The sequence below is a fragment of the Poromitra crassiceps genome (genome assembly GCF_964638095.1).
Source record: "Poromitra crassiceps genome assembly, chromosome: 1".
NCBI lineage: Eukaryota > Metazoa > Chordata > Actinopteri > Beryciformes > Melamphaidae > Poromitra > Poromitra crassiceps.
This window is the reverse complement of record NC_139623.1, coordinates 92,239,386-92,266,004: the sequence shown is the minus strand read 5'-3', so window position 1 is coordinate 92,266,004 and position 26,619 is coordinate 92,239,386. Positions and strand designations below refer to the sequence as shown.

Genomic DNA, 26,619 nt, shown 5'->3' with positions numbered 1-26,619 from the left:
GCTGAGAGGGCTACGGACGACTCGCACGACCTGTGCATGTTCTGTCTGGGGCCGAGCGCGCCTTGGCGGACCCACACTTCTGTCGCAAGTGTGGCGCACTCCTCATTAGGGCTGCCCCCTCCTGATCGATTGGTCGGTCGACGTGTTCTTGGTCGACGAGATTCACGTTGGTCGAACAATCGCTGGTGTTCATAATTTCATAGGAGAGATTCAATTTCATAACAAGCACACAGGAAGTGATCCAGGCTAGAGAGACAGGCTAACCATAGTTAGCAGGCTATCTAGACTGAAAGGAGAGCAACCAGCAGAGTGATGGAATTAACAATTAAATGGCTCAGCTATCAGCTCAAACAATGGACACGTTTCAGCAACCAGCCACCATCAGCTGTTAACAAGCGGCTAAGTACGCACCTTATGAGTTGAGACTACAGTAGTCAGTGAGACTGGACGTCCACAGAGATACACTCCAACTCCTAATGTTAGACAGACTTATAAGATGTTACTGGAATAAATCGCAAAAGCTGTCTAACTGTCCTTTCTGCCAACTAATTAACCATGCCACATGTGCTAATGTTACATAACCATAACACACGCAACTCAAAGCTGTTTCCCATTAACTGAATATGGCCAGGTGTTGCACAGCACGCTGGTCAGTCTGTCCATTCCGGTAATGTTAACGCTGCAAATAGCTTTTATTTATAAGTATCAGGTATAGTGCACTCAGTAATCAGTACACTGCACAAAATAAGAAAAAAGTACACTGCAAAAACAATTTTTTTTAGACCCCGTTTCGACCACTGATTGGTCGGAGCTGTGGTCGATTTCTGGTCGACCAGGATAATCTTTGGTCGAGGGCAGCCCTACTCCTCATGTCGGCGCACCGCCACCCGCGCACTGCCGTTCGTGGGGAGATGCCTCCCAGTGGCATGCCCACCGTAGCCCGAGCCCTCGATCAGACCACAGAGCGCGTTGCTAACTTAATGAGCTTGCCTGATATTACCTAGCTCCCCTGACAGGGTAGGATTGTCACGGTAGCCTCATTGTAACTGTTGCTGTGCACCGTTAGCTGTGGTTAGCTAGCTATTCGCTAGGTTGCTAACTGTGCTGTTAGCTGGCTCGTTCGTGGTTTTCTTCTTCTTCCTTCGTCCCTGTGCTAGTCAGGCTGTGTCTTCGGACCCACCTTGCCCAGCTATGGACGAGAACGTGCCTATTCCGTCAGTGTGGCCAGTGCCGTGCTGAGGCGGCTTCCCCTTGTTTATCGGGCTAGAATTGTTATCCTTACTGTAACTGTTGCTTGTGTGCACATTAAGCTTAGCTGACATTACGCTAGGCTTGCTAGCTGTTGCTTGGGCACCGTTAGTGGGCTCGCTTGTGGCTTGCCTCGCTCGCTTCCCGGATGGGTTAGCAAGTTTTTTCCTTTCCCCTGTTGCTAGTCAGGTCGTGTTTGCGAATTCGCCTCTCTAAGCTATGGACAGGGACGGGCCCCCTCGCCAGTGCACTCGGTGTCAGGCCGGGAGGTGGGTGATAGACTATCCGCATATCATGCATGTTGCTTGGGGCATGAGCACGCTGAGCGCACGCTCGCTGGCCCCCTTATGTCGAAGGTGTGCTAGTTCCTTCCCACTGCCTAGGTTGTGTCCTCCCCACCTAGCTTCGTTATGGAAAGGGCAGAGCCGCTTAGACCGCGCGGTCAGTGCGGTGTGGCCTGGTGCCAGATGATTGCCATCTGTGTTATATTGTGTACGCTGCTATAATGGTTAGTTAGCGCAGGGCGGGTATCACTTAATTCAATTCAATTTTATTTATAGTGTAAAATCACCAAGAGACATGGTTCCGAAACACTTTACAGTTAAAGAAAACATCACAAAACAGTACAATAATACATGATACAGTGCATGATCAGGTTGAAAAGAAGTCAAGTAAAAGCAGATATTATGAGAGCTACAGTAAGAACAATAAGTTAAAATTAAAGGGAGGGGTGGTAAAACACAGGTAATAAATCAATCACAGAGAAATACTAGTAAAATAAAATAAACTCCTCTGCTAGCTTGTACTAACACCGCTGTTGCATCGGCTATATTTGGGCTGGGCTGCTAAGACTGCCGCCCCGTTGAGTTAGTTAGCTCTGCTGACTTATTGTTAGTGCTACTAGTTCTAGCCGCTTGCACGTGGGGTTCACTAGTGTGGTAACATTGCTAGCTTCGCTCCCGGCTTAGCCGGGCTGCTTGCACCCCGTCTAGCTGTGGTTGGAGGGCGATCTCCCCGTGTAAGATGGGGAGAGGGAGTTGGTAGGGGTCCGCTTGTTACGGCTCGGCCGACCTGGAACATGGCGGCCTGGTTACGTTAGCCACCACAGAGTTGGTTAGTGGCCTGCTTGTTAATAGCTTACGCCACGAGCTGCACGGCACCTCGCTGGTCGTTATTATGCTGGAACACGCTGGTGGCTGCATCGAGCTGGGTGCCCGCGTGGCCACAGTGTTGCCTAGCCGTTCTGCTTGTTTACAGGGTATTGCTAGCTCGTTGCTCGCATCCCACTTAGCTTGTTGCTATGACTGCCAAATGCGTCTTGGCTTGCTATCCCTTGGCATATTGGACTTCGGGATAGCTAAAGATGGTCCGGGTGGAAGGCTTGGCCTGACTGGAGGGTGACTGACTAGCACCCTCCCTCCCCGCTGTTATCACCTGTTGAGCCCAGCAGCTAGCCGAAAAACCCTTTCAAACAAGCTGCCAGAGGTCATGTTAAAACACTGGAGGAAAACAAGCACTTCACTGGTTTAATGTGGCCACAGCAAAGACACTAGTCCTCTTAAACAGGCTCTAAGTGCCGCATAGAGGCTTACTACAGTGCATACTGCAAAATCATCAGAAGGAGCGCTGGAAACATCTCACAAGTTCTCACTCCAGACCAGGAGGGAGGAGGCTGCTGTGAACTTGATAAGGGACATGCAGAAACCACAAGATCCTCTGCATGACCTGTTACCATCAACACGAGGCACCTGCACTGCCAGGACACTCAGAAACCAGCACAAGCTGGCTGAACTGAAGGCCAGAACCAACAGGCTGAGGAACTCAACTCTACACACTGCAGTTAGGCTGTACAATGAGACAGTTTAAACTTTGACCAGTTAACTAACTTAAAAAGATAAAAAAATATATTTATATATATATATATTTTTTTACTTTGGATCTTGTTCTTATTTTTATACCTGCCTCCTGCTGCTCTGGGTAGATCCCTCATACTGTATTGCTTGCTACACTGACTGCTTGCCCTGCTTACTACCTTTATTCTGTATTCTGTAATTGTCTTGTTTACAATTGTTTTTACATTGCTGTAAAATTCTGCAGTTTTTCAGTGGGCCTTTTGGTACCACTGCAAGCATGAATTAATCAAATCAAATACTAGAGAGGCAAGCAGAGAAATTCAGACATGACACCTTGGGCTACGGAAACTACTGACAACCTCTTGAGAGGAAATCAATTCATTAGCTGGAGGAGTTTGCTGAGTGTGTCTGTCGACCCAAATGTATGTGTGTATGTGTGTGTGTGTGTGTGTGTGTGTGTGTGTGTGTGTGTGTGTAAAAGCTTTCTGCAGTCTGTGTTTGCTCTGATAAGACTGCTAGACTGCTAACAGCCAAAGCAATGCTTCAGCGAGAGAACTGGAATTATGAATTATGATTGGCAGGTTCTCACCATGCCCCTTTGACTATTTCGCTGAACCTCTCTCTTCCTAAACAAAGCTACTCATGGCGTCTTAACCCTTCCTTATTCGCCAATGGGAAATTTATAGAACATATTACTACCAAATTAAAGCACTTTTTGGAATTTAATGATAACGGAGAAGTATCAGATTATACATTATACAGTATCAGATTATACATTATGGGAAACATTAAAAGTTGTTATTCGTGGGGACATAATCTCTTACGAATCCACAGCCACGAAAAAGAGAGACTGGAAATTGAAAATATTCGTCCTTCCTTTGAAGCGGCATATCAGAAATCAAAATCCTCTGAGGACTACAATAAGATATTGAAGCTAAAATATGAATATAATTGTATTCTGGGCGGCCAAATAAATACCCTCCTGTTAAAACTGAGACAAAAGCAATTTGAATTGGGAGATAAGCCAGAGAAACTTTTGGCACGACAGCTCAAGGGCGCTCAGGCTTCCAGATTAATCCCTTCCATCAAATCGAGGGGGGGCACCCTGCTGACCAATCCCAAGGAAATAAATGACAGTTTTAGAGAATTTTACAGTGAGCTCTACTCGTCTAAGTGTGATGCCACTCGGTCTGATTTGAATGACTTTTTTGACTCTTTTGAGACACCCAAGCTTAGTGACGCTGCCAGAGAGGACCTAGACTCCGATCTCACAGTGGAAGAAATAGCTTCTGCCATCAAATCATTCCCGTCAGGTAAAGCAGCTGGTCCGGACGGATTCGGAGCAGAGTTTTACAAGAAATTCTGCGACATCCTCGCCCCACTCCTCCTCAGAATGACACTTAGCTCTAAGGAGGACAAAGTTTTGCCTAAGACACTATATGAAGCTAACACCTCACTCATCTTAAAAAAGGGGAAGGAGCAAGCAGATCCGGCCAGCTACAGACCCATTGTACTTCAGAACTTTGATAGAAAGGTAATCACTAAAACTCTGGCTACCCGCTTGAATAAGCATCACATCCATCACGACCAGACAGGGTTCATTCCCAATAGGCTTTCTTTTTTCAATGTCAGGCGCCTTCTCAACTCTATGTATGCAGATCACAATAAGACCCACGGTGCAGCAATCTTGTCACTTGACACACAGAAGGCATTTTGACCAGGTTGAGTGGCCTTACATGTTCGAGTCACTACACAAATTCGAAAAGGTTCATAGTGTCTATACTTTACTTAGATCGTTAGGTTTTCTTCTATATCAGACACAGGTTTTTGTTCCTACCTGACAACGGCAATACTTCCGTCTTCATCAGAGGTGTCACTAGATGGTGTGTGACGTAAACAACATCAGCTGTTTAAGACACGTCACACACCATCTAGTGACACCTCTGATGAAGACGGAAGTATTGCACGTATTACTGACGTTGAAACATGTCAGGTAGGAACAAAAACCTGTGTCTGATATAGAAGAAAACCTAACGATCTACACAAATTCGGATTAGGCGATCCATTTATATCCTGGGTAAAGCTCATATATGCTAGTCCAACATGTTCAGTTATAACTAATGGCGACAAGTCGACCAAGTTTCCAATACTTCGCTCGGTCCAGCAGGGTTGCCCTCTTTCACCGGCCCTTTTTGCCGTCGTGCTCGAACCCCTTGCCTTAAAAATACGTTCTCATTCAAATATCGAAGGCCTGAGGATTGGAGGTATCAAGACTCGTATTAGTTTATACGCTGACGATGTAATATTATATCTACACGACTCAGAGAAATCGATTCCCCTTCTTCTAGTTATTCACCTCCTTCGGTAAGCTGTCCGGATATACAATCAACTGGACAAAGAGTGACTTCATGCCTCTCTCTGATGTTTTCACTCCTGGTTTCTTGGAAAATCTCCCATTTAAATTAGCAAAGGACCGTCTCACCTATCTTGGTCTCACCATACCCAGAGATCCTAAATTTATATTTAAGTTGAATTTTGGTGACTTTGTTTTAAGACTTAAACAATGCATAGAAAGCTGGAAAATTCTCCCTTTGTCTATGATTGGCCGCATACATTCCGTTAAAATGGTGTCACTCCCCAGGTTCCTCTATTTGTGTCAAAATCTTCCCATTTCCCTCACTTCTGCGTTTTTCAAAGAGTTGGACTCTATAATCCTATTTTACATCTAGAATGATAAGAATCATAGAATCATTTGCAAAAACCAAGGCTTGAAAACATTTTAGTAGGTTGGTAGCACCATGTCATAAAGTTTTTGTTTGTTTGTTTGCTTTTTGTCTAATTTGTTTTTTCTTTCCGTTTGAATTTGTTTATTTATTGTCTTGTCTTGTTTCTTTTGTCTTTGTTTGTTTTTGATCATTTAAAACCAAACCTGTAGGCTACGGTCAACTGGATGTGGGATTAAGTTCATGGGGTGGGAGAAAACAGTTTCTTTTCAGACCAAGCTTTCACATGGTCAATGCTGCTGTTGCATTATATTCTTACACACAGTTTATCTGAGGACTATTTGTTGTGGGTTCTGTTCCGTCTGTTTGTTGTTTTGTTTTGTTCTTTGCTTGGGTGTGCACACCCAATTGCCGACGGTACTGAACCGATGTCTGAAAAAGAAACAATAAAAAAAACTGTATCCATAGAATGTGCTTTGCTTTGCATAAGAAGAAGTGTGGCTTCTGCAAATTTCCCATTTCCTTCCACATTTTAAGGTAAAAAAGACAGTTTCAGTTTGAGAAAAGAGGAATTACATGAACACAGCCAAAGACATAAAGGGAAAATCCACGCCTCAGCCGACGAACGTTGCAGACTGGTGCCTCTCAGACCAGGGACAAATGATTCAAATTGAGAGATGAGATCTGGAGCAAACAGTCAATTTTAGCAAATTTAATAGGTGCAACTGACAAAGACAGCCAAAGACACTTTTCCACAGACTGCCTCCTCTGTAGTTACTTAAATAAGTCTGGCTGTGAAGACTGGCTATGAAAACTAAGAAGAGGACGAATACACCTGGTGCCGATAGCTCTCCAAGCCCCTCTCATCAAGTCTAATCTAATCATTTAGGCCCACTACCGGCAGTCAGACGGGCTAGTTCTGTAATGGATGAGCCAGGTGTCACCCTGGTAAAATGTCCCGGTAGGCGGCACACGGCACCTGCTCCCCAGACGCTGAGTGATGTGACGGGCCAGACCGGTACCGGGCACCGGCAGCCTAACAGATGCGCGGTAGAGAGTGGAGGCATCTATCAGAGGATTTTCTATTCTGGGCGTTCTATTCTGGTGCAGAGGAGACACTGCTCATGGGGTAATAAAACTCTGATTTGATTTCATTATGGCATTTGGGCTTTATTAGATAGGGAAGACAGAGAGAGATTGGGGTGATGTGTGACAGCGGGTCACGGAGCGGACTCAAAATCAAGAATATGGAAAAATATGGACCCTGAGCTATTATAACTTTGGAATAACTCAATGACTGTGTTGCCGTGGGCTGAGTGTACTGGTCTTCAGAGATGGAGAGAGTGAGGGAGATGGTGGAGAGAGGAAGAAGAGAAGGAAAGTGTGGGGGGGGAGGACAGATGGAAAATGTATGCTAAATTATTCATTCTACCAAAAATGTTACGGCAAGATGCAGAACCTAGTGTTTTCCCCACACACACACAGACACACACACACACACACACGATTCTCCCCCCCACTTTAGAGTTTTCATTCTCTCCTCTTGTCTTTAGGTCATCCTTGACAGTGTTTTCCCTAAGTTTGTGGGAGACTAAGTGCACGTATTTGGTGGGGGGTTTGAGGGTCCTCCCCCAATCAAATGTTATGTGTAAAAGAAAAAAGAAAATAAGCTATTTCACATCGTTTGACCACATATTTGACCATTATTATTACCACACCTGTTAGGGCTGTGAATCTTCACTGGCCTCACGATTCGATTACGATTCAGAGGGCTACAATTCGATTCGATTCCAATTATCGATGCATCTCGATACATCACTTTTTCCCCCAATAAATGATTTATTTTTTCTCACTTTCTTTTTTCTCACTGTGTGGCTACTTTTAAAGTAAAAGTGCATTTGGAATTGCATTGTATTATGATCCATAATTAAAATAAACAACTGCATTCCATTATATTATATTTTATTATTAAAAGATATATATATATATATTTTTTTATGATCGATTTTGGACATTTGTGAATCAATGCAGAATCGTGCACATCCGCATCGCGATGCATCTTATAATCGATTATTTTTGACACCCCTAATACCTGTGTACAAAAATGTGGAAAAGCTAGAGCAGATAATAAATAAACAACACCCACCAAAAATCTTCAAGACAAAACTTTCATCTCTTCTTTTTTCTGCCGGCATTTCCACTTTCCTTCCTCTTCCCATTTCCTACTTTTCTCATGTATTCCACTCCACCATTCTCTGGGGTGTGTGTGTGTGTGTGTAAACCTGCTATCTGTCTCATTATAGACACAATGGCAGCTGCTAATGAATGCTATTCATCATCTGTAACGGTGCGTTTATACAGTGCTTATATGGCAAAGAATAATGAATAAGCTACTCTGTGTGTGTGTGTGTGTGTGTGTGCGTGTGTGTGTGTGTGTACATGCTTCCTCCGATACATGTGCAATCACCAGCTGCATCTTTTCACCTGACAGCGAGGAGTTTCACCAGCAAGACGTAGCACGTGCGAGGATCGCGCTATTCCCCCCAGTTCCTCTCCTCCAAAACAGGTGCCCCGACCAACCAGAGGAGGCACTAGTGCAACGACCAGGACACAAACCCTTAATCCGGCCCTTCCCACCTGACCAAGTTGGAGGTAACATGAGGGCTCAAACCTGTGACCCTCATGTTGGTAGGCAGGGAATCTACTGCTGCACTACCCGGACGCCCCTGAATGTAACTACCGTAAATTCCGGACTATAAGCCGCGGCTTTTTTCCCGTTTTTTGGCCCCTGCGGCTTATATAACGGTGCGTCTTATCTATGGATTTTTTCAGAAAAAAAAAAAAAAAAAAAAAAAAATCTCTCTTTTTTAGCACTCTTTCTAACTATAAATCCACTTCTGTTTTAATTTCCTCTCTTGCCCTCTTTTCACCACACCGCGGACACTGTGTGCACTGTAAAAATAAACAACGGTGGTGTTGTGTTATGTTGTTTTGTTGAAATGTTACGGTAATACGGTAAATGGGAGCTTCCTCAAACAGCCATCTCTTTCCCGACAATCCCCTCTGTGCGTGACCACTTACATATGGTAATTACGGTAAGCAAACGGCCACAAGCCCATCAACTCCCTCCCCCGACTACCAGGAGAAAATCACAAACTTCGGCGAATTCACACAAAGGAAGATCAAGGAATATTCCATCGAACCGGAGCAGATCATAAATATGGATGAAGTGCCTTTGACGTTCGACCTGCCACTCACTCGGACTGTTAACAAGAAGCGCCCTGGAGGATTCTTTCACCAAAAAAAAGCTTTGCTCGTTCTCGACAGCATGAGAACGAGCAGTAGATGATCATGAGGTGGTTTTTCAGACGTGTCGATATAGCAGTTTATCGCAAAAGTGTAATGGAAACACATTTTTCGCATTTGCACGTCATGTGACCCATATTATCCCTTGGAAAAGGAGCGGAAAATAAGTTTGGTAAGTAAGGTTCGATAGCCGTGTCAAAACCTCCGCAGCAAGTGGAAAACTTTGAAGCAACGCTACCTAGCAGAAAGACGAGTGTTGTGCAAAAGCGTAGCCGGGCAAATTAGATAATGTTTAATGGCAGAAATCGGTCCATGGTGACAGCAGGCTGCCTGTGTGCGCGCATTTGGCACAGCGGCGAGATGAGAGGATGAAAAGCACACACTGGTGCGGTGGTGCTGTCTGAAGTGAATACAGTGACTGTGAGTAGGCTAATACATTGCACACGTTTCAGGTGCAATTATAGAACCAAATCAGCCTTTTCCCCCCTCCATCTCTAAATCGGACCAGTTGTAGGCTATTAGGCTACCTTTTTTCCTCTGCCTGTCGCGCTGACTGCATTCACGCAGCCAGCAACATTTTGCGACTCATTTTCTTTAGAATTGATAATCAGGCTCGTTTATATGCATTGTAACTTCATGTTGGGATTTCCATTGACCATTGGTTGGATTTGAGCATGCAGGGGACGGGATATGGGGCAGATCCCCGTGCGTAATCACTGTGGCAGCTGCTGCAACGGGGAATCACTCAAACGCAACTTCAATGGAAACGCCTACAAGTCGCAATTGTACATTGTCGAAGTTGTAGAAATATCGCAATTCTTTTGCGAAAAACTGTAATGGAAACACAGCTATAGATGAAGAGGAGTTCGTTGGTTTTGAGTGACAATGAAGGAGAGAGGAGAGTGGTTGACGAAGCCACCCTGAACCTGTTCGTTTCCGACACTGAAGATGAGGACTTTGGTGGTTTCAGTACGCAGGAAGAAGAGGAAGACGAGCATTAGTGACTTGACTTCTCTGGTTACAGGTTTGCTGCACATATAGCCTATTGTTGTGTGATTTTGTCTGGGGATTAGTGACCTGACTTTTGTTTTGTTTTGTTGAAATGTTAATAAATGGGAGCTTCCCCAAACAGCCATCGCTTTCCCGACATTCCTCTCTGTGCACGAACCCTTTCATATGGTAATTAAACATCAAAACACCCGCGGCTTATAGACCGGTGCGGCTTATAGAAGAAAAAAATAGTCAATTTTGGTCCCGCGGCTTATACACCGGTGCGTCTTATAGTCCGGAATTTACGGTAAACGTGTGTGTGTGTGTGTGTGTGTGTGTGTGTGTGTGTATGTATGGGTGTGTGTTTACACACATTCTGTGTGTGCTGCATCTCACCTATGTACACTCTCCGACTGAAGCGCTGCATAAGCAGCAGGACAAATACATGAAGAGGAATAAGGTTGATGATGAAGACATAACCTCCCCATGCTGAAACCTGCAACACACACACACACAAAGAAGAAAGACTCAGTTATTAACATAAACGTATTATTTAATTGCTTTACATATAGCAACAATGATCATCGTCGTTATTGAGTGGGATGTCACACTTTCAATTATGCATGCACATGGATTCACCTGCACAGCCACAGACACACTCTCTTCACTGCTTCTTGGCATAATGGGATTTGGATCCCTCCTGAGTCTGCAGTGTTTTCAGCAGCCGTGGATAATCAGTACTGTAACTAGCCTATGAGTCCCTGTAGGCAGGGAACTGAAGGGCGCCCATGCTTTTTCATATATTTACCACACACATGCATCCATAATTAGACAGGGAGCAATAAGAGGTAGGGAACAAAGCTGCATAGCCACCTGAGAGCTGTGAAATCATTATGAGCTACAGCGTTAAGAGCACCATTCAGATGATGTCGTTAGACCCCGAAGCCTCAAAAGGAACACACACATACACACCTCATCATTTCAAGCTTTTTCCTTATTGTCCACAAGTGTAAACTAGAACGACCGCATCGCGGATTTATGCCTCCGCCATTAGTTCATTCTTGAGTCCAAATCGCCATTTGAGGCAAAGGATCCAAAAGAAACTCAATTACCGCTTTTAGCCTGATCGAAATAGGTCAGGAACGCGTCCCAAATAACAGAAAATTTCCTTAAAGAATTTGTCCTCTGGAATCTGAGTCTCTCCATAAGTATAACTGAGATCATGTCTGTCAGCCACAGCTGAAAAGAAGGTGGAGAGGAGGACTTCCATTCCTTCAAAATTAGTTTCTTGGCGACTGTCATTCCCTGTGTCAGAGATTGCTGCACGGCCGTTGGGAGGAGCAAAGAGGACTCCGAGCAGCCGAAGATGGCGAGTTCCACCTCCAGTTGTTTAAAAAAAGGACGTTCTTAACCTGTAGTTTATGCACACCCGAGTCTAAATTACTATGGCTTTTGTGATTGTGTTTTATCTGCAGACTAGGAGCTATAGGGTTTTGGTTCTATCAAAGCCTTTATTTTTTTGTATTGAGTGATACACTTCAATAAAACACTCATATTATATCAGAAGTGTTCTTTGTTTTGTGTTCACAGTTAGATTTGGTTAGGTCAGAGCTATGGAATATTAAATCATCCATCTCACTACATCTGCCTTTCTTACTGTCATGTTGCTGGCAAAGCTCGCATTATCTGTCTGTTTCCACCTGATTAAAGAAAATACGTGATGTGATGTTGACTCATGGTTTTATGTATTACATAAAATATTACATGTTTTCTTTAATCAGGTGGAAGCATTTTTCAATCAAAGGTGAAACGACACAGATATGGTTTATAGAGGGACTTACCCTACCCTCAATTTAACATTAGCCACCGTAACGTTAGCTAGCTGTTTTTGGAGCCACTGACCGACACAAAACCCTCACAAACACGAGGGTTTTTTATATGGATTACACCAGCTCTGGGAGTATGAAGTGCTTTGAATGTGCGGATATTTGGTCACAACAAGCTGTTTGCTGCTTGCTACACCGCTGCCTGTGGTAACATTCAGCTAACAGCCCGCCCTCTAATGTGTCCGACCAGTCGTCCATATTCAGCAATGTTCGTTCCGCTCCGTGGGCTTAACATTATAGACATCGGCGCGCAAACAATTGTGCGACTTCTCCCGCATTATAAATGACAAATATGCGGGATTTGGCAAAAATATGCGCGATTCTCGCAATCCCGCGCCAAATTTTAAGCCCTGAACTGTGTGTGTATCTGTGTGGTCTCACCATGTAGAAATAGGAGAGGCAGCACCCAATGGCCCAGAAGACTGATCCCGTCTTCACTGACTTCACCTACAGTTTACAGAGAACAGAAAAGGGTTAACCAATAATACAGGTACTCTGAGAGAGTGAGTCAGAGATAGTGTGGACAACAAAAGAAAGTCAAATCATTAACATCCTTCATTAAACCAGAATGTTTTGTCCGGCATGTTTTTTTCCTTGAGGAGTTTCACAGTGCTGCTTCCTTAATACGACCGTCTGAATTATTCATCACATTTCCCCCTTTGATGACCTGTACAAAGCAGAGCAGCATGTCCTACACGTCTTTACCATCCCAGGCACGCTACGGCAAGAGCCGCTAACGGGCCGCTACTAACGAGGGCTTAACAAGGGTAACAAGCCCTGACTTAACGAACACAGGTTGGAGCCAAGGTTATTGGCTGGATGAAGCTTCAGATTAGCATGAATGGTAGAGCTGAACCAATGAGACGTGGTGGATGGAAGGAAGTGAAGGATGAAATGGAAGCTGGTACGAGGGAAAGCGAAGGAGGGGGAGAGGGAGACCATTCGAGAGAGAAAGAAATGGCACTGGAATGCATTAGCTGGTTTCTTTAGTTATCAAAGTTACTCTGCATTTCTCCAACATGGTAAGAGCTCTGACTCTGTTCGTGCACGCATGCGCGTGTGTGTGTGGCATGCAGTTTATTTGTTATGTGATATTTTATTTATTTTCTGTTTACCAGCTAGAGACCGGATAGATCAGGAATGCATCTTCAGCTGCAAACCAGGTTACGCTATACCCCATCTATCCAAACCACCAATTAACATTGACTTCAGGGCTTTCTAACTGGGATAGTGAACTGCTTCATATTAAATCTCAATGGTAACGCATGAAATGTCTTGGCTGATAAAGTTCACTGAGAATAACATTAGCCTACATAGCAGTATGCACAAACCTCTAAGGACCGGTGTGATAGATGGACCGATAACCGCTGGACTGGTGGTTAAAGAAAAACCTACCCTAAAAGAGAGTTCTCATACAGTATGTTTTTCCTATGATCTTGAACAGTTCAAACACTATTGGCTCATTTCCACTACATATAACAGCACAGTACAGCTCTACTCGGCCTGGTCTTACTCGTCTCTACTTGATATAGACTATTTCCATAGCAAGTTTACTCGCCTCTGCCCACACCTGGTCATCATAGCGACCGCATATCTGCCCTCCGCCCATAGCCGAAGTAGGCTATAACGTATAACGTTCAAATGAAATACATACACAGAACTTTTAAACTCGTTGAAATAGTGAAATACTGGTGCCTCTAAATGACCTACAGTGTACATTACATGGGCAAATGTGACAATCGGCCAGGAGAATCGATATCACTTTGTTGTTATTTATTTATTTTGCACCTGTAGTCCCTGAGCAGGAGACAATCAAAAGTACATTACAAATAATTCATACAAAACACAAAATATCACAAATCAAACAATATACAAGTACAACTGCTGAAATCACATTGCATTATTAACATACAACCACAACCTACAGATTACTCAAACTCACATGCATGCACTGCGCAGGGGACAGGAATAGCATATGCTACGGGGAGAAGGGAATCCACTACCCCGGCGGCAACTCACCAGGCAAGACCGTGGCTTCGCTAAACCCCCGCCTCCGGCCTAGCGGAGCTGACGTAGCACACACAACTACAAAGGGCTTCCTGAGGAGCTGACTTTTTCTCTCTCAAAACAATTGAAAACCACCGTCATGTTAAAGCTGAGCACGGAGATCGATTTTATTTCACCAGAGCCGAAGGCAGCAACACAAAAGACTGATGGAAATAACAGAAGAGAAGGTAAGCCCCACTAAACTGGTATCCAGCATTGACAGTAGACACGATTCTGCCTGACCAATCAGTCGTCTACAGTGTTTTCACGTCACGGTATGGTACCGTGTCCACAGCGCTGGAACCTCAACAAAGCAGGGACCAAAACTAGCACGACTCAACCCCGACTCAACGCGGGCTGTCCAGGTTTTTGATCGGTGGAATGAGACAAAAAAGCGAGACGAGCTGGGCGGGGCCACGCTGATACCAGCGGTGGAAATGGGCCATATCTAGCATGAATGTGAGCATGGGTCCAACACCTCAATCTGTAGGGATGTCCCTATACCACTTTTTTGCTGACAGAGTACAAGTACTGACATCTGGGTACTTGCCGATACCGAATACCGATACAGAGTATTTAATTAGGGGTTGACAATGTTTTTTTTTATGCCTTATGTTAAAAGAGAACTTTTCAAGATTATGGGTTTTAGTCATTTTCTTTAGTATATATCTGCAGAGGTACCTAGCTTTCACAGGACCACACAAATTTTGCATAATAGTTATCGCCTATACTTGATAGTCTCTTCTCTTGATGCCTTATAAAACAAAAGTTTCCCATTAAATAGGGCAGTGGTTCTCAACCTGGGGGTCGCGGGGTGGCTGCCCAAAAATGCAAATAAAAGAAAATAATTAAGAGTTATTTTTCCAATATAGACAGTTTTAACTTGACAACAATAACAAATGGTCACAACCCACCTGAATATCCGGTTTACTTCCTGTATACATAGCTGAGCGCAGCTTTATATTTTGGCTCAAATTAAATGTTAACGTTCGGCCGTGTCTCCGACACACACACAGTAACAACGTAGCCTATTTCGGGCTTTATGTCTTGTAATAGTTAGTAGTTGTTATTGTTGTTGATCGTTGCCATAACAACCACACGTGTCGGAAAGACATGCACACGTTGGGGAGTAGCAAGCGTTGTCGTCACGTCCAGAGCTAGCCTGAGAGGCTAATAAAAGCTACATGTTACAGAGTAAGCTGACTATCAGCACATTATTGCACGCATTTAAACGTTTACATAGCAAAAAAAAGAGAAAAGAAATGGACGTATTTGTGTTTCCCCCTGAACAGCTGAGAAAGTGGACACTGTAAATAGTTAGCAGTGTGAAGATGATACAATTCAGTAGGTGGCGGTAATGCAACATTTAAGGATGCCAACCGCCATAAAACACCGAAGAAGAAAATGAGAAAAAGGAAGTGCTGTGGGGTTGCAGCTGGTGAAAACCGTCTATATCTCCCATGCAAATGATATAGTGTAGTCATATAATCATTATATGACTACACTATATCATTTGCACGGGAGATATAATGGAAAAATATATATCTTTTTTTGCGTATTTATAGTTTTTATGACTCCCGTCTCATCCCGCTCATTTTTTTAGAATGACTCCCATCTCATCCCGTTCCTTTTTTTAGAATGACTCCCGTCCCATCCCGCTCCCTTTCTTATTGATTTAGAATGACTCCCGTCCCATCCTGCTCCCTTTCTTATTGATTTAGAATGACTCCCGTCCCATCCCGCTCCCTTTCTTATTGATTTAGAATGACTCCCATTCCCTCCTGCGGTGGGGTTAGTCTTTAAGCAATGCAATGATTTCAATCCTTATCCTTTTTTTTTGTTTACTTTGTGTACTAGTGCAGGTTTCATTCAAACCTTTCTAAAAAAAAAAAAAGGGAAAAAAGCCTATTGTTGTCATGATTCCCGCTCCCGCCTGCTCCCGTTGACTTTTTTCCCCATCCCGTCCCAATCCCGTGATGAACAATGAAATTACTCCAATCCCACGGGAATCCCGTGACCCACGGGAATCCAGAAAAGAATTTCAGCCTCTAATGTACACTGAGCTTCTCAAGCTCATGAGAATCACCTATGTGAAGTGAGTGTTAGAAAGGACTTTCTTATTCAGTTTCAGATTTAGCCAACAGCCTGCTGCAGCAACAGGACTCGTTCTGGCAATTCTGGCAATCCCTCATTATGCAATCTGGCATAATGAGGGGATTGGACTTGCGCTCCCTATCTCATCAGAGCAGGTAAACAAATAATCATGTATAGCCGTACCCAGAGGTAGTAGGTGAACTGCAGGGCAAAGATGGCGATGCCCTCATTGTCGAAGGAGCCGGCCACAGAGCGGGAGATGTAGCCGGGGACGATGGCGATGAAGCAGGCCGCCAGCAGCCCCGCCCCCTGGTTCCATAGCTCCCGTGTCAGCAGGAAGGTGGAGATGGAGGTCAGGCCGCTGAAGACCGGAGCTAGGAACACGCACACATCCCGGATGTGGACAGTGATGTGCAGCAGGTTGAGCACATAGTGGATGAGGCCCGCCGTGACCATCAGCCCGGGGTACACCTGGGGGAGGAAGGGAAGGAAGAGATGTACTGTACACACATATTATTTAGATTAAAATGCAGCTCAAATCCTTTTATTTAATTTTAATTTTAGTGTGTGTGTGTGTGTGGGGGGGGGGGGGGGGGGGACACGACAGTATTGAAACCACATTTGAAAGTGGTTCGAAATGTGATTCAAGTTGTATCTCTCAAAAGGCAAGTCAGTGTGACCACTTAGGTTGGATTTTTTTGTTTATTCTCATTTTCTGACTTGGGGTAATAAGAGAGTGGTGTGACTGGTGGTGAAGAGGAGGCTGTGTGCACAACTAAAGCGTCCCGACTGCGCCCATATGCCATGAAACCAGCCGTAATGACTTCTACTTAAAGGCTTAAACTAGGACTTAAATTTATTATAAGCCCATAATGAAAGTTGATTGCAAATAGGGAGATGCTTTTGTGACACAAGCAACAAAAAATATTAAGGCCTGGCTATTCCTCTGGGAGTTCAGCCTATTTGAAGTCTGTGTGGTTTGATATGGATTAAAAGTGCAATTAACAGATTTGACCATTAATACTTTGCCATTACATGGTTGCCATAAACATTAGGCCAAAGTTTCCATAGAGGTACGCACTTTTTCACATCAACTTTGGTTTTTATAAATCCCAATGTTTGCAGGATGCATCCTGTTGTGTGTGCAACGTTTATAAAAGAGGCCCCAGGCCTCGAGAAGCGTCCTTGAGCTCCTGTGGCCCCGTTAGTGCTGACTCTGACCTCCCTGTGGAGGGGCTAAGCAAAAAGAGCACTTCCTTCCAGGGATCAATTAAGTATTAAAAAAATGGCTGCACTGTCTTTTTCCATACTCCGTTTAACAGCCAAATACACTGTGGCAAATTGTATTTGTTTTATTCACATGGTGGCCATATCATACTTACCAAATTAAAATATATAAATAAATACATACATACATACATACATACATACATACATACATACATACATACATACATACATACATACATCAATCAATCAATAAATAAATAAATACATAAATCAATCAATAAATAAATAAATACAGTATGATGAAGCCTGAGCATATGTAGGAGGAGAAGAGTAAGTAAAAATGTCCTGCTTTGTCCTATTTCTTACCACTGGCATGAGTTTCAAAGTACGTAGTTGCTGCTTCAAAGTCAAAACAATATACTCAAAGCAATGCTCTTACTTTGGCAGCCAATGTGACTGTGAGAAGTGCCCCGTGGGGAACAGATTAGCCCCACAACAGTTAACACTCCCTTCATCAACTCGTATGGAGAGGATCTACTGTAATAGAGGGGTATAAATATAAGCACACAGAGATGAGTGCCAGTGTAATGGTGTGTTAAAGTGACCCCAGTCTGTCTGTCCTTCAGCTTTTTATGAAGACAGATCTACTTGTTGTGTCTTATGAGTGCTTCCTGCTAACTCACTGCTTCCCTTAGGAGTCGTTTAACCAACCATCCAGCGTGCTCGGTGTGTGCGTGCACGTGCGTCCATGTAATCGAAAGGGAGTTGGAGATATATGAGATATAAATTATTATTATAGAACTGTGCTTACAGAAATGTGGACAAAGGAGCTGAAAAAGCATGTATACTGTACTTTCTCACACACACACACAGCCCACTTACCGTGCCCCCCACTATCCTGCCGAGAGGGTACCAGGCTCTCTCATCAAACCAGTTGAGGAACTCATAGAAGCCGTTGGTGGTGAGGTGGTGGGTTGACCTGTAGTTGAACCTGCAACACAGACAGCCAGAGGCAGAGAGAGGATCATTAGCACAGGTCACACCACCAAACACAGCAGCTACAAAGCACACGTGTGCCACAGCATAGAGTGAGCGTGGTGGTGTTGGCTTGAGATTTCGCCCAAACCGTGAATAATCTTCAAACTAAATAGAGATCCGGAAGGATGACCTATTTTTGTAGGCTTACCCAGAAATCGCCACCATGTTGGTTCGTAAAGAGACAAGGCTATGGCATTTTGATATGGGGATTTCGGTTAAATGCATGAAATAAGGTCTGCGGTTAACACAAGTTTATGCAAGTGGAAGTTCATGTTCAGCAGGATAATCTTCACAAATGAGGACCACTTTTATGACTTTTGAAGAGTAATTTTTTTTAAATCCATTTTCAGAAAATGTTTCAAAAGTCATAAAAGTGCTCCTGATTTGTAAAGATTATCCTGCTAAATACAAATTTCCACTCCCATAAGCTTATGTCAACCACAGACCTTATTTCATGCATTTAACAAAAATGCCCATTCTAAAATCCCACATGGCTTTTCCCCCTTACATAGAAAATGGCGGCGATTTGGTACTTCTGATTTATTCCGGCGGTACTCTATAACTGCCTTCGGGCTAATGTACACCGCCTCCGGAACAGATGCGTTACGGCTCCAATACGGCTGCGAACAGACCCACACTCATGTAATCTGTCAGACGTATGCGGGACATAGAACAGGTGCGTAATTTTTCCATACTGCATGTATCGCCTTCAACATGGGCGAGTCGATCCGTCAGTTTTGCCGGATACACGCAACAGAGCCGTAACGTATCTGGTGTGTACATTGCCTGTTCTCCTGAAATTAATGCAAATTGGGTGACATTCAGCTCCTATAAGTTTGATGACTGTCTTGGATATTTTCAAGCAATAAATAATTGTCTTAAAAAACAAACATGTTTGAGCTATGGATTTTCTTCAGATGAGTATTTATTTTACTCTTTTTTTTAACATCTATCAATCTTGGGTTTCAACTGAATTGCACTGATTTGAGCAAAGCAGGGCTGCTGGCCTGCTTGCCTGTGGGCGGGCCAAGTCGCTGTGAAGGCCCATATAATTGGAGTAATTAGAGCAGGGATGGGCAACTTTGATGATAGAGAGGGCCACACAAAAAATTCCTTGCTACCAGAGGGCCAGATTGTGACCGTGCACTTCCACCAGTAGCCTACTGTAACACCATCACTCCCAATTATAGCTACTAATTTGATGAAAAGGACTGGTAATCAAAGTTTATTATACCAACATTTATATTTTTCATATTCAAATTTAGTAATTCTTCCATTCAGATGACACCAGAAACTTTGCTCTAGCTTTAAAAGAGCCCGCTACAACAATTTGATGGGGTACATCACCCAAATATGTGATATTAATCAGATTAGTAATGTTGCATGTTCAATGTGCATCCTGGATATAGTTTGTTACAATAGCGTTAGCTCAAATGCTAACGTTAAACAGTATGTGGATGGACAATGCTAACGCCATTAGCGTCATGTTCTGGGTTGTACAGTAAAATAAAAACATTTTGGTGATCTAACCCAGAGGTTCTCAAATGTTTTTCAGCCAAGGACCCCTTACAAGATAGAAAATATACGGGGACCCCCTCATTCTGATTTGTGATTTTGGGCTAAGCTTAATTGTTTCCACGGTAACATGCTTGATTTTTAAATTGATAGGTTTGTTAGATTATAATGTAATCCATGAACCATTTTAGATTCAAAGCAGACATAGTTCGTTGAACTATGAAGTTTTTGCAAAAATATATATTTTTTTTTATTTCCCTGAAAAGTTTTCGCGGACCCCCCGGCAAAGTGCCATGGACCCCCATTTGAGAACCACTGGTCTAACCTAACCAAAAACATCCGTCCTTGTAAAAAGAAAAAAAAAAGGAAATTGACCCAGGGGCCACACTAAGTGAGGTCGGGGGCCACATGCGGCCCGCAGGCCGCCAGTTGTTCACCCCTGAATTAGAGTATAATCTCTACGTTAAAGAGGGAGACGGACAGAGCCTTCTGTCCGTACTCTGCGTTCATTTTGTGCGTATTTCTGTGTGTCCTCTGAAAGCTTACGGATACGCATGAAACGCAGCAGAACCACACACACACTCACACATTTCACTCTCTACTGCCCACTGGTGGATGTATTGCTTAACATGATACCAACGTGAAAGATGCATGGAAGTATGTGGGCAGTGACGATTACACTGTTTGAAATGGACGCATTTATTTTTGTATGAAAAAAAATTGAGTATAATTGGGCCTTAACTGTGCCAGAGTTGACAGTAAAAGTTGCATCAGTGAAAATAGAACAGTGAAAGGTTGAAAGTCATGGCTGTGAACAGAGCTGGAAGTTATGGTTATTATGAAACAACTTGAAAGTCACAGCAAGTAAAATACTTCAAAGTCACAATACCATTGGTAAACTGATGAAATAATAGCAGGAAGAACAGAGAGAGAAATAGCTGCAGATTGACTTCTACCAGCATCAATACTGTGGATGAAATTAAAGCAGCATGAAAAGAGAATAGAGTGTGATGAGGGTGCTGTAAACAGCAGGAGCCCAGAAAATCACTGGCAATATCAGCTCCACAGCTAGCAAGCAGCTGCCACCTGGAAGCACTTGGTATAGAACACAATCGCCACTGCAACAGAGATGTGTGTTTCAGCATGAGAAACCATGATAGTACTGGGATGCTTGTATCTGGATGTGCATGTGGGAATTACCACAGGAATTAACTAGAGGGCACCCTGTAGGCGTAGAGTGCATACCTCTGCCACGGCGTGGTTTTACGTCAGAGCCATATAATAGAAGAGTTGCGAACTTGCGACATCTCCATTCACTCCAATGGACCCGTTTTTTACCTCACAAAAGTTCCCGGAAATAAGGTTCTGGATTATGCAACTAGGGCTGCAACTAACGATTATTTTTTCATAATCGATTAATCTGTCGGTTATTTTCTCGATTAATCGATTAGTTGTTTGGTCTATAAAATGTCAGAAAATGGTAGCAAACGACGATCAGTGGTTCCCAAAGCCCAAGATGACGTCCTCAAATGTCTTGTTTTGTCCACAACTCAAAGATAATATCAGTTTACTGTCATACAGAAGTAAAGAAACCAGAAAATATTCACATTTAAGAAGCTGGAATCCGAGAATTTAGACCTTTTCTCTTAAAATGATACTCAAAACGATTAATAGATTATCAAAATAGTTGTCGATTAATTTTCTGTCGATCGACTAATCTATATGCAGAGCTGTCGAGTTGCAGCAAAACAGACCGTTTGTGATGTACTTTAACACATTGAGTGCCACAGCGCTTCAGTAAAATTGTCTGGAGCCTGTGCCAGATTCACTTCCATTCAGTTGAAAACAGCTATAGAATTTTTTCTATTAGGGCTATATTAATAGGGCTGGACTTTAATGAAACATTGAACACTCCTGCTTCTTCCAAAGAAGAAATTTTGTTTCTAGACAGTTCCATTATGAAATGACAGCCTCTGTAAGAAGTGCACTTTCAAGGGTTTTCTGCCGTTTTTTTTTACTTTTCAAGATATAGTGACTTTTATGAATACTTTTTGCACTCTAATTTCGAGCACATTCACTGACTCTGGCTGGTGTTTTCTGATGTGGTGGTGTGGTGTGGTTTCTGTGCAGCCTGCTCCCTCCACCCCCCTCCCTCCACCCCCCCTCCACCCCCGAGCTGCGGGCTCCTCCCCACACGCACAGAGTCTAGACTCCGTTTTTGCCCCGGACAGATCCCAGCGCGCAACAAGGAAGTGCCAAACGCGACTGAACGAAAAGGGCTTGGCCGTTCGGCTTCGGGTGCTGGCTTTCTGGCAGGGAATCATGTGGAGAAACAGATAGATAGAAGATAGATATAAGCAGAAGAGCTCAGTTGTGGGCACGGATGCAGCCGAGCCAACTGTCCGCTCCGCTGCAGACAGAGCAATCAATACGGCTCTGGCTGAAGCATGCATCGGTTTCCACTTTGATCACGTCTTTCCCTGCTGTCTCCTGTACAAAGTAAAGGATCTGAGGTGGGTGGAGCAGCTCCCGTGACGATGTTTAAGGTGGCGCCGTGTGATCCCTTGAAGGGATTCATGCTCACTGGCTAGGTACGACCTTAAACAGCAGAATTATGGAATAATATGAATTATGATTTTAGGACGTCCACAGACGTCCTTGGCACTCCTCGTTACTTTTTTTTTAGGACGTCCACAGACGTCCTTGGCACTCAATGTGTTAAAAGGGTCAGACGTCAAATTGTATATTATAAGCTTTATTTTATGCATTCAAACGTATCGCGAGCCACCTTCCTGGCTATTCATGGGCTACATGACTATGCATTTTGGACCTCCGCTGGCACAAGTCTCTTACTAGATTGCTCTGGTTTTACGTGAATCCGTTTGGAACTTTAGGCACCTATTTGTGATTGGCTACCCCCATTGCTACGCCTCCTTTTGGCCAGTAGGCGTGGGAAATTAATCAGTTCATCCTTGGCACTTGACCAACGTTTCTACAAAGTTTTGTGGTGTTACGTTAATCCGTTTGGAAGTTTGCAGCCTTCCAGTGATTGCACACGGCACGCCCATTGCTCCCCTTTTGGCCAGTGGGTGTGGAAAGTAGGGCTGCACAATTAATCATATTTTCATCGTCATCGCAATATGAACATGTGCAATAAACACATCGCAAAGACTGGCTGAAACGCAATGAATAACAAAAGTGGTTTTATTTACATGCGTCATGCATTCCCATTCAGCATCTGATAATTTTGTCTTGTGTTGTAAATCCAGCATACACCTTTCCCTTGCAACAGTGCGCTCCGCCCCTCTGCCAAAGCCCAAACACGCTGTGTGTAGTTTCAGCTAGAGTCAGTGTGTATTTAATTTCTTTATTCAGTGGGCATAGGCTATGTTTGGGGTCTATGTTCTATGTTGTAGAAAGATTTGTTTATTTATCGCAAGTCGTATCGTCATCGCTATATTGAACAATGTTATCGCACGTCGCAGATTTTCCTCATATCGTGCAGGCCTAGTGGAAAGTTAATCAGTTCTAATTTGGCCTATGACCTACTTATCTACAAAGTTCCGTGGTGTTACATGAATACGTGTGGAAGTTGGGCGTCTTTTTGTAATTGAACACGCCCATTGCCATGCCCCCTTTTGGCCTTTTTGGCGTGGAAAGTTAATCACTTGCAACTTGGCCCATAACCTTAGGCCCATAACCTGCTTTTCTAACAAGTTTCGTACAAATCAGTTCATAACTTTTTGAGATATCCTGCTGAAAAACAGACAAATGGACAAAAACATTCCCGGCCAATTCCGTTGGCCGGGACAAACTCCGTGGCGAAGGTAATAACTTGGACTAAGATCAGAATCTAAATTAAGTTTAGACAATCAAAGAAAATAAGACATGCTTTCACAGACAATTGTGATATTGGCTCGGTATTCAAAGTAAACCTCAGGTATTCAATCTGCCGCTTGAGATAACAATAGTGCAAAACGTCCCTACAGACGAGTATGATGAATTGCGTCGCATCTGACTTACTCAAAGGCTCATAGGAGGTGAGGGAATCTTAAAGGCCGGCTTTTCCGTGGGGGATATGAATATATATTAAATCTCACGCCCCTAAGGTTTTCGAATCCGTTGAAATTTTTGAAATTGGAGGTTTACTCAGAGATATCAACCGAAATCCACTCTGTGTGTGTGTGGGGGGGGGGGGGGTGGTGGGGGGGAGGTGCGGGTGCGGGGACTCGAAATACTACATTTCCCACAATGCACTGGGCTCGCGTGGCCTTCGTTTTCATGCCCACCCCTCAGGCATTTGGCTGATATCAAACTCCAGTAGGTGGCGGTAATGCACATATATGTTTGCCAACCGCCATAAAACTCAAAGAAGAAGAAGAAGAAGGCTTCGACAATAAAACATACAGAGAAGAAGAAATAAATCGAAAATAAAATTGCCTCCAAATTGCACCAAATTTAAACGGTAGTATATATGTCGGGAGATGTCTTCATAAAAAAAAAATCATGCATTTTAAGGCATTTTCGTAGGAGTTACGCGCATCTGATGTTGTAACTATTTTCTGTAAAAATGTGTAAAAACGGGTACATTGCTCAGCGTTGATTTCGTTACTTCAACCCACCTACTACTAGATGTAAAATTTGACGAGCTTTCCAATGCCGCCAGTCCCGTGTCTGTCCGTGCTTCCGTTCCCGAGATTGGTCTCTTTGAAAGGAACTATGGGAAGCTAATATTAGCTACAGCAGGCTAGGCGGTTGAAAAAGATGGCTGCCTTTTCGTTTTTGTTGAAGACCTCTGAAGGGGCGTGGAGGACCTCTAGAGGCGGGACCATGGCTCACAACAGTTGTAGTTCATAGGTGCACGACTTCCGCAAGGCGGACTTGGGCCAGATGACGCGAAACGCGTCGGCTGGCCCAAAAAATATGTGAGAGATGCTTGATATCTCTGGGAGTGAAGCTCCAATTTCAAAAATTTCAACGGATTCGAAAACCTTAGGGGCGTGAGATTTAATATATATTCATATCCCCCACGGTAAAGCCGTCCTTTAAAGGACATTTGTAATTGAATCATGAAATTTAAATTGGTTGAACACAGCTTGTTTCACTGAAGTGCTCAACTCAATTAAATTCATGAAAGGTCTAGGGGACTACAGCAGGAAACAGAAAAGCAATCATCTGTTGAAAAATAATCACTGCACTGTTTCCCACACAGACTTTACTTGGGCGTGCCACCCACTGCGGCCACAGGTATATTATCAGCCGCCAAAGTAAATTTGGCGACCCATTTTGTTATTTTTATTTTTTAATCTGTCGAGGACGACGCCATCAGTGATCAATTTGGCCAATCTCGCCTCGCTCTACCCCTCTTGTCCCTGGTCTTTCTGCTTACGGGTTGGCAATGATTTTTGACATTTTTGGGGTGCAGTGCAGCACCTGGGGACCAAAGGGAGTATTAATAAACCTAACATACATGTCTTTGATGGTGGAAGGAAACCGGAGAACCGGGATGAAACCCACATGAACGCAGGGAGAACATGCAAACCCCAAACAAAAAGGACGGAACGGAGTTCGAACACGGGACCTTCTTGCTATGAAGCAACAGTGCTAACCACTGAGCCACCGTGCCATCAAACTACTGTGATCTCAGCTAAAAGCACAGTAGATCAGAGGTTTTCAAAGTGGGAAGTAGGCCTCCCCAGGGGGGCTCCAAGCAGTTTCAGGGGCGGATCAGTGAATGAATGGAGTGAAAAAATATTCCACTAGTTATGTAAAGGCACTCACATAGAATAGCTTAAATGTGTGTGTGAATTGGTTAAAGAGATAGTTCAGAGATAGAGTAGTTGTGGGCAATTCTGACAGTTTTTCCCACTTTCCCAGATTCATAAACTAATAATAAATGCCTTCAGACAGACCTTTTTAAGTCTGAAGTATGTCAAACGGCAATATCAGGCTATCTTGGCTCAATTGTTAGAGTTAGCGGTGTCAAAATTAATTGTTTAATCGATGCATCGCGATGCAGACGTGTGAATCGAATCGTTGACAGATGAATCGTTGAATCGTTTGTTTAAATTTCTGTTGACATTCAGATTTTAAAGCACTTTCTAAGTAAAAAAGGGACTTAATATTTATCTGACTGCTTGTATTAATTGATGAAAAAGTAGCCATGTGCAGTAATAATATAGAAAATTGAGGATTTGATACTTGCTGCAATACTCTGTATCGAGATGCATCGTGATGCATCGTGTAATCGAATCGAATCATTGACAGATCAATCGTAATCGAATCGTTACATTACGTCATTTGGCAGACGCTTTCATCCAAAGCGACTTACAATAACACATTTTGTCAGCAATAGAGCAATCAACTATGCAACACAGTCTATGACAACTACAACCTCTGAAGGAATAGTGGTAAAGTTTAGTTGTTGTTTTTTTAAGAGAGTGAGAGAAAAATAAGTTAGTTTCAAGAAGGGCCCAGATGGAGCCTGAAAAGGTGTGTCTTTAGTCTTTTCCGAAAGATCGACAGTGATTTGGCCATCCTGACCGAAGGTGGAAGCTCATTCCACCATTCTGGTGCCAGGGACGAGAAGAGTCGCCAACGGGATGAGCGACTTTTGAGCCCCCGTAGCGGAGGAGGCGTGAGGCGACCTGCACTGGTGGAGGAGTGGAGGGAACGGTGAGATATTTGGAG

At 43.6% G+C, this 26,619-nt stretch overlaps 1 protein-coding gene across 1 annotated transcript in view; it reads right to left on the bottom strand.

The window, feature by feature from the left end:
- LOC310786400 (dolichyl-diphosphooligosaccharide--protein glycosyltransferase subunit STT3B-like) overlaps positions 1–26,619 on the bottom strand; it is a 118,539-nt gene that overhangs the window by 24,788 nt on the left and 67,132 nt on the right. The window contains exons 2-5 of the mRNA XM_083647606.1: positions 18,259–18,367; positions 16,330–16,617; positions 12,388–12,453; positions 10,517–10,616 (exon numbers count right to left, since the gene is read on the bottom strand). Coding sequence (XP_083503732.1) covers positions 10,517–10,616; positions 12,388–12,453; positions 16,330–16,617; positions 18,259–18,367 — 563 coding nt within the window. The remainder of the gene's footprint in view (positions 1–10,516; positions 10,617–12,387; positions 12,454–16,329; positions 16,618–18,258; positions 18,368–26,619) is intronic.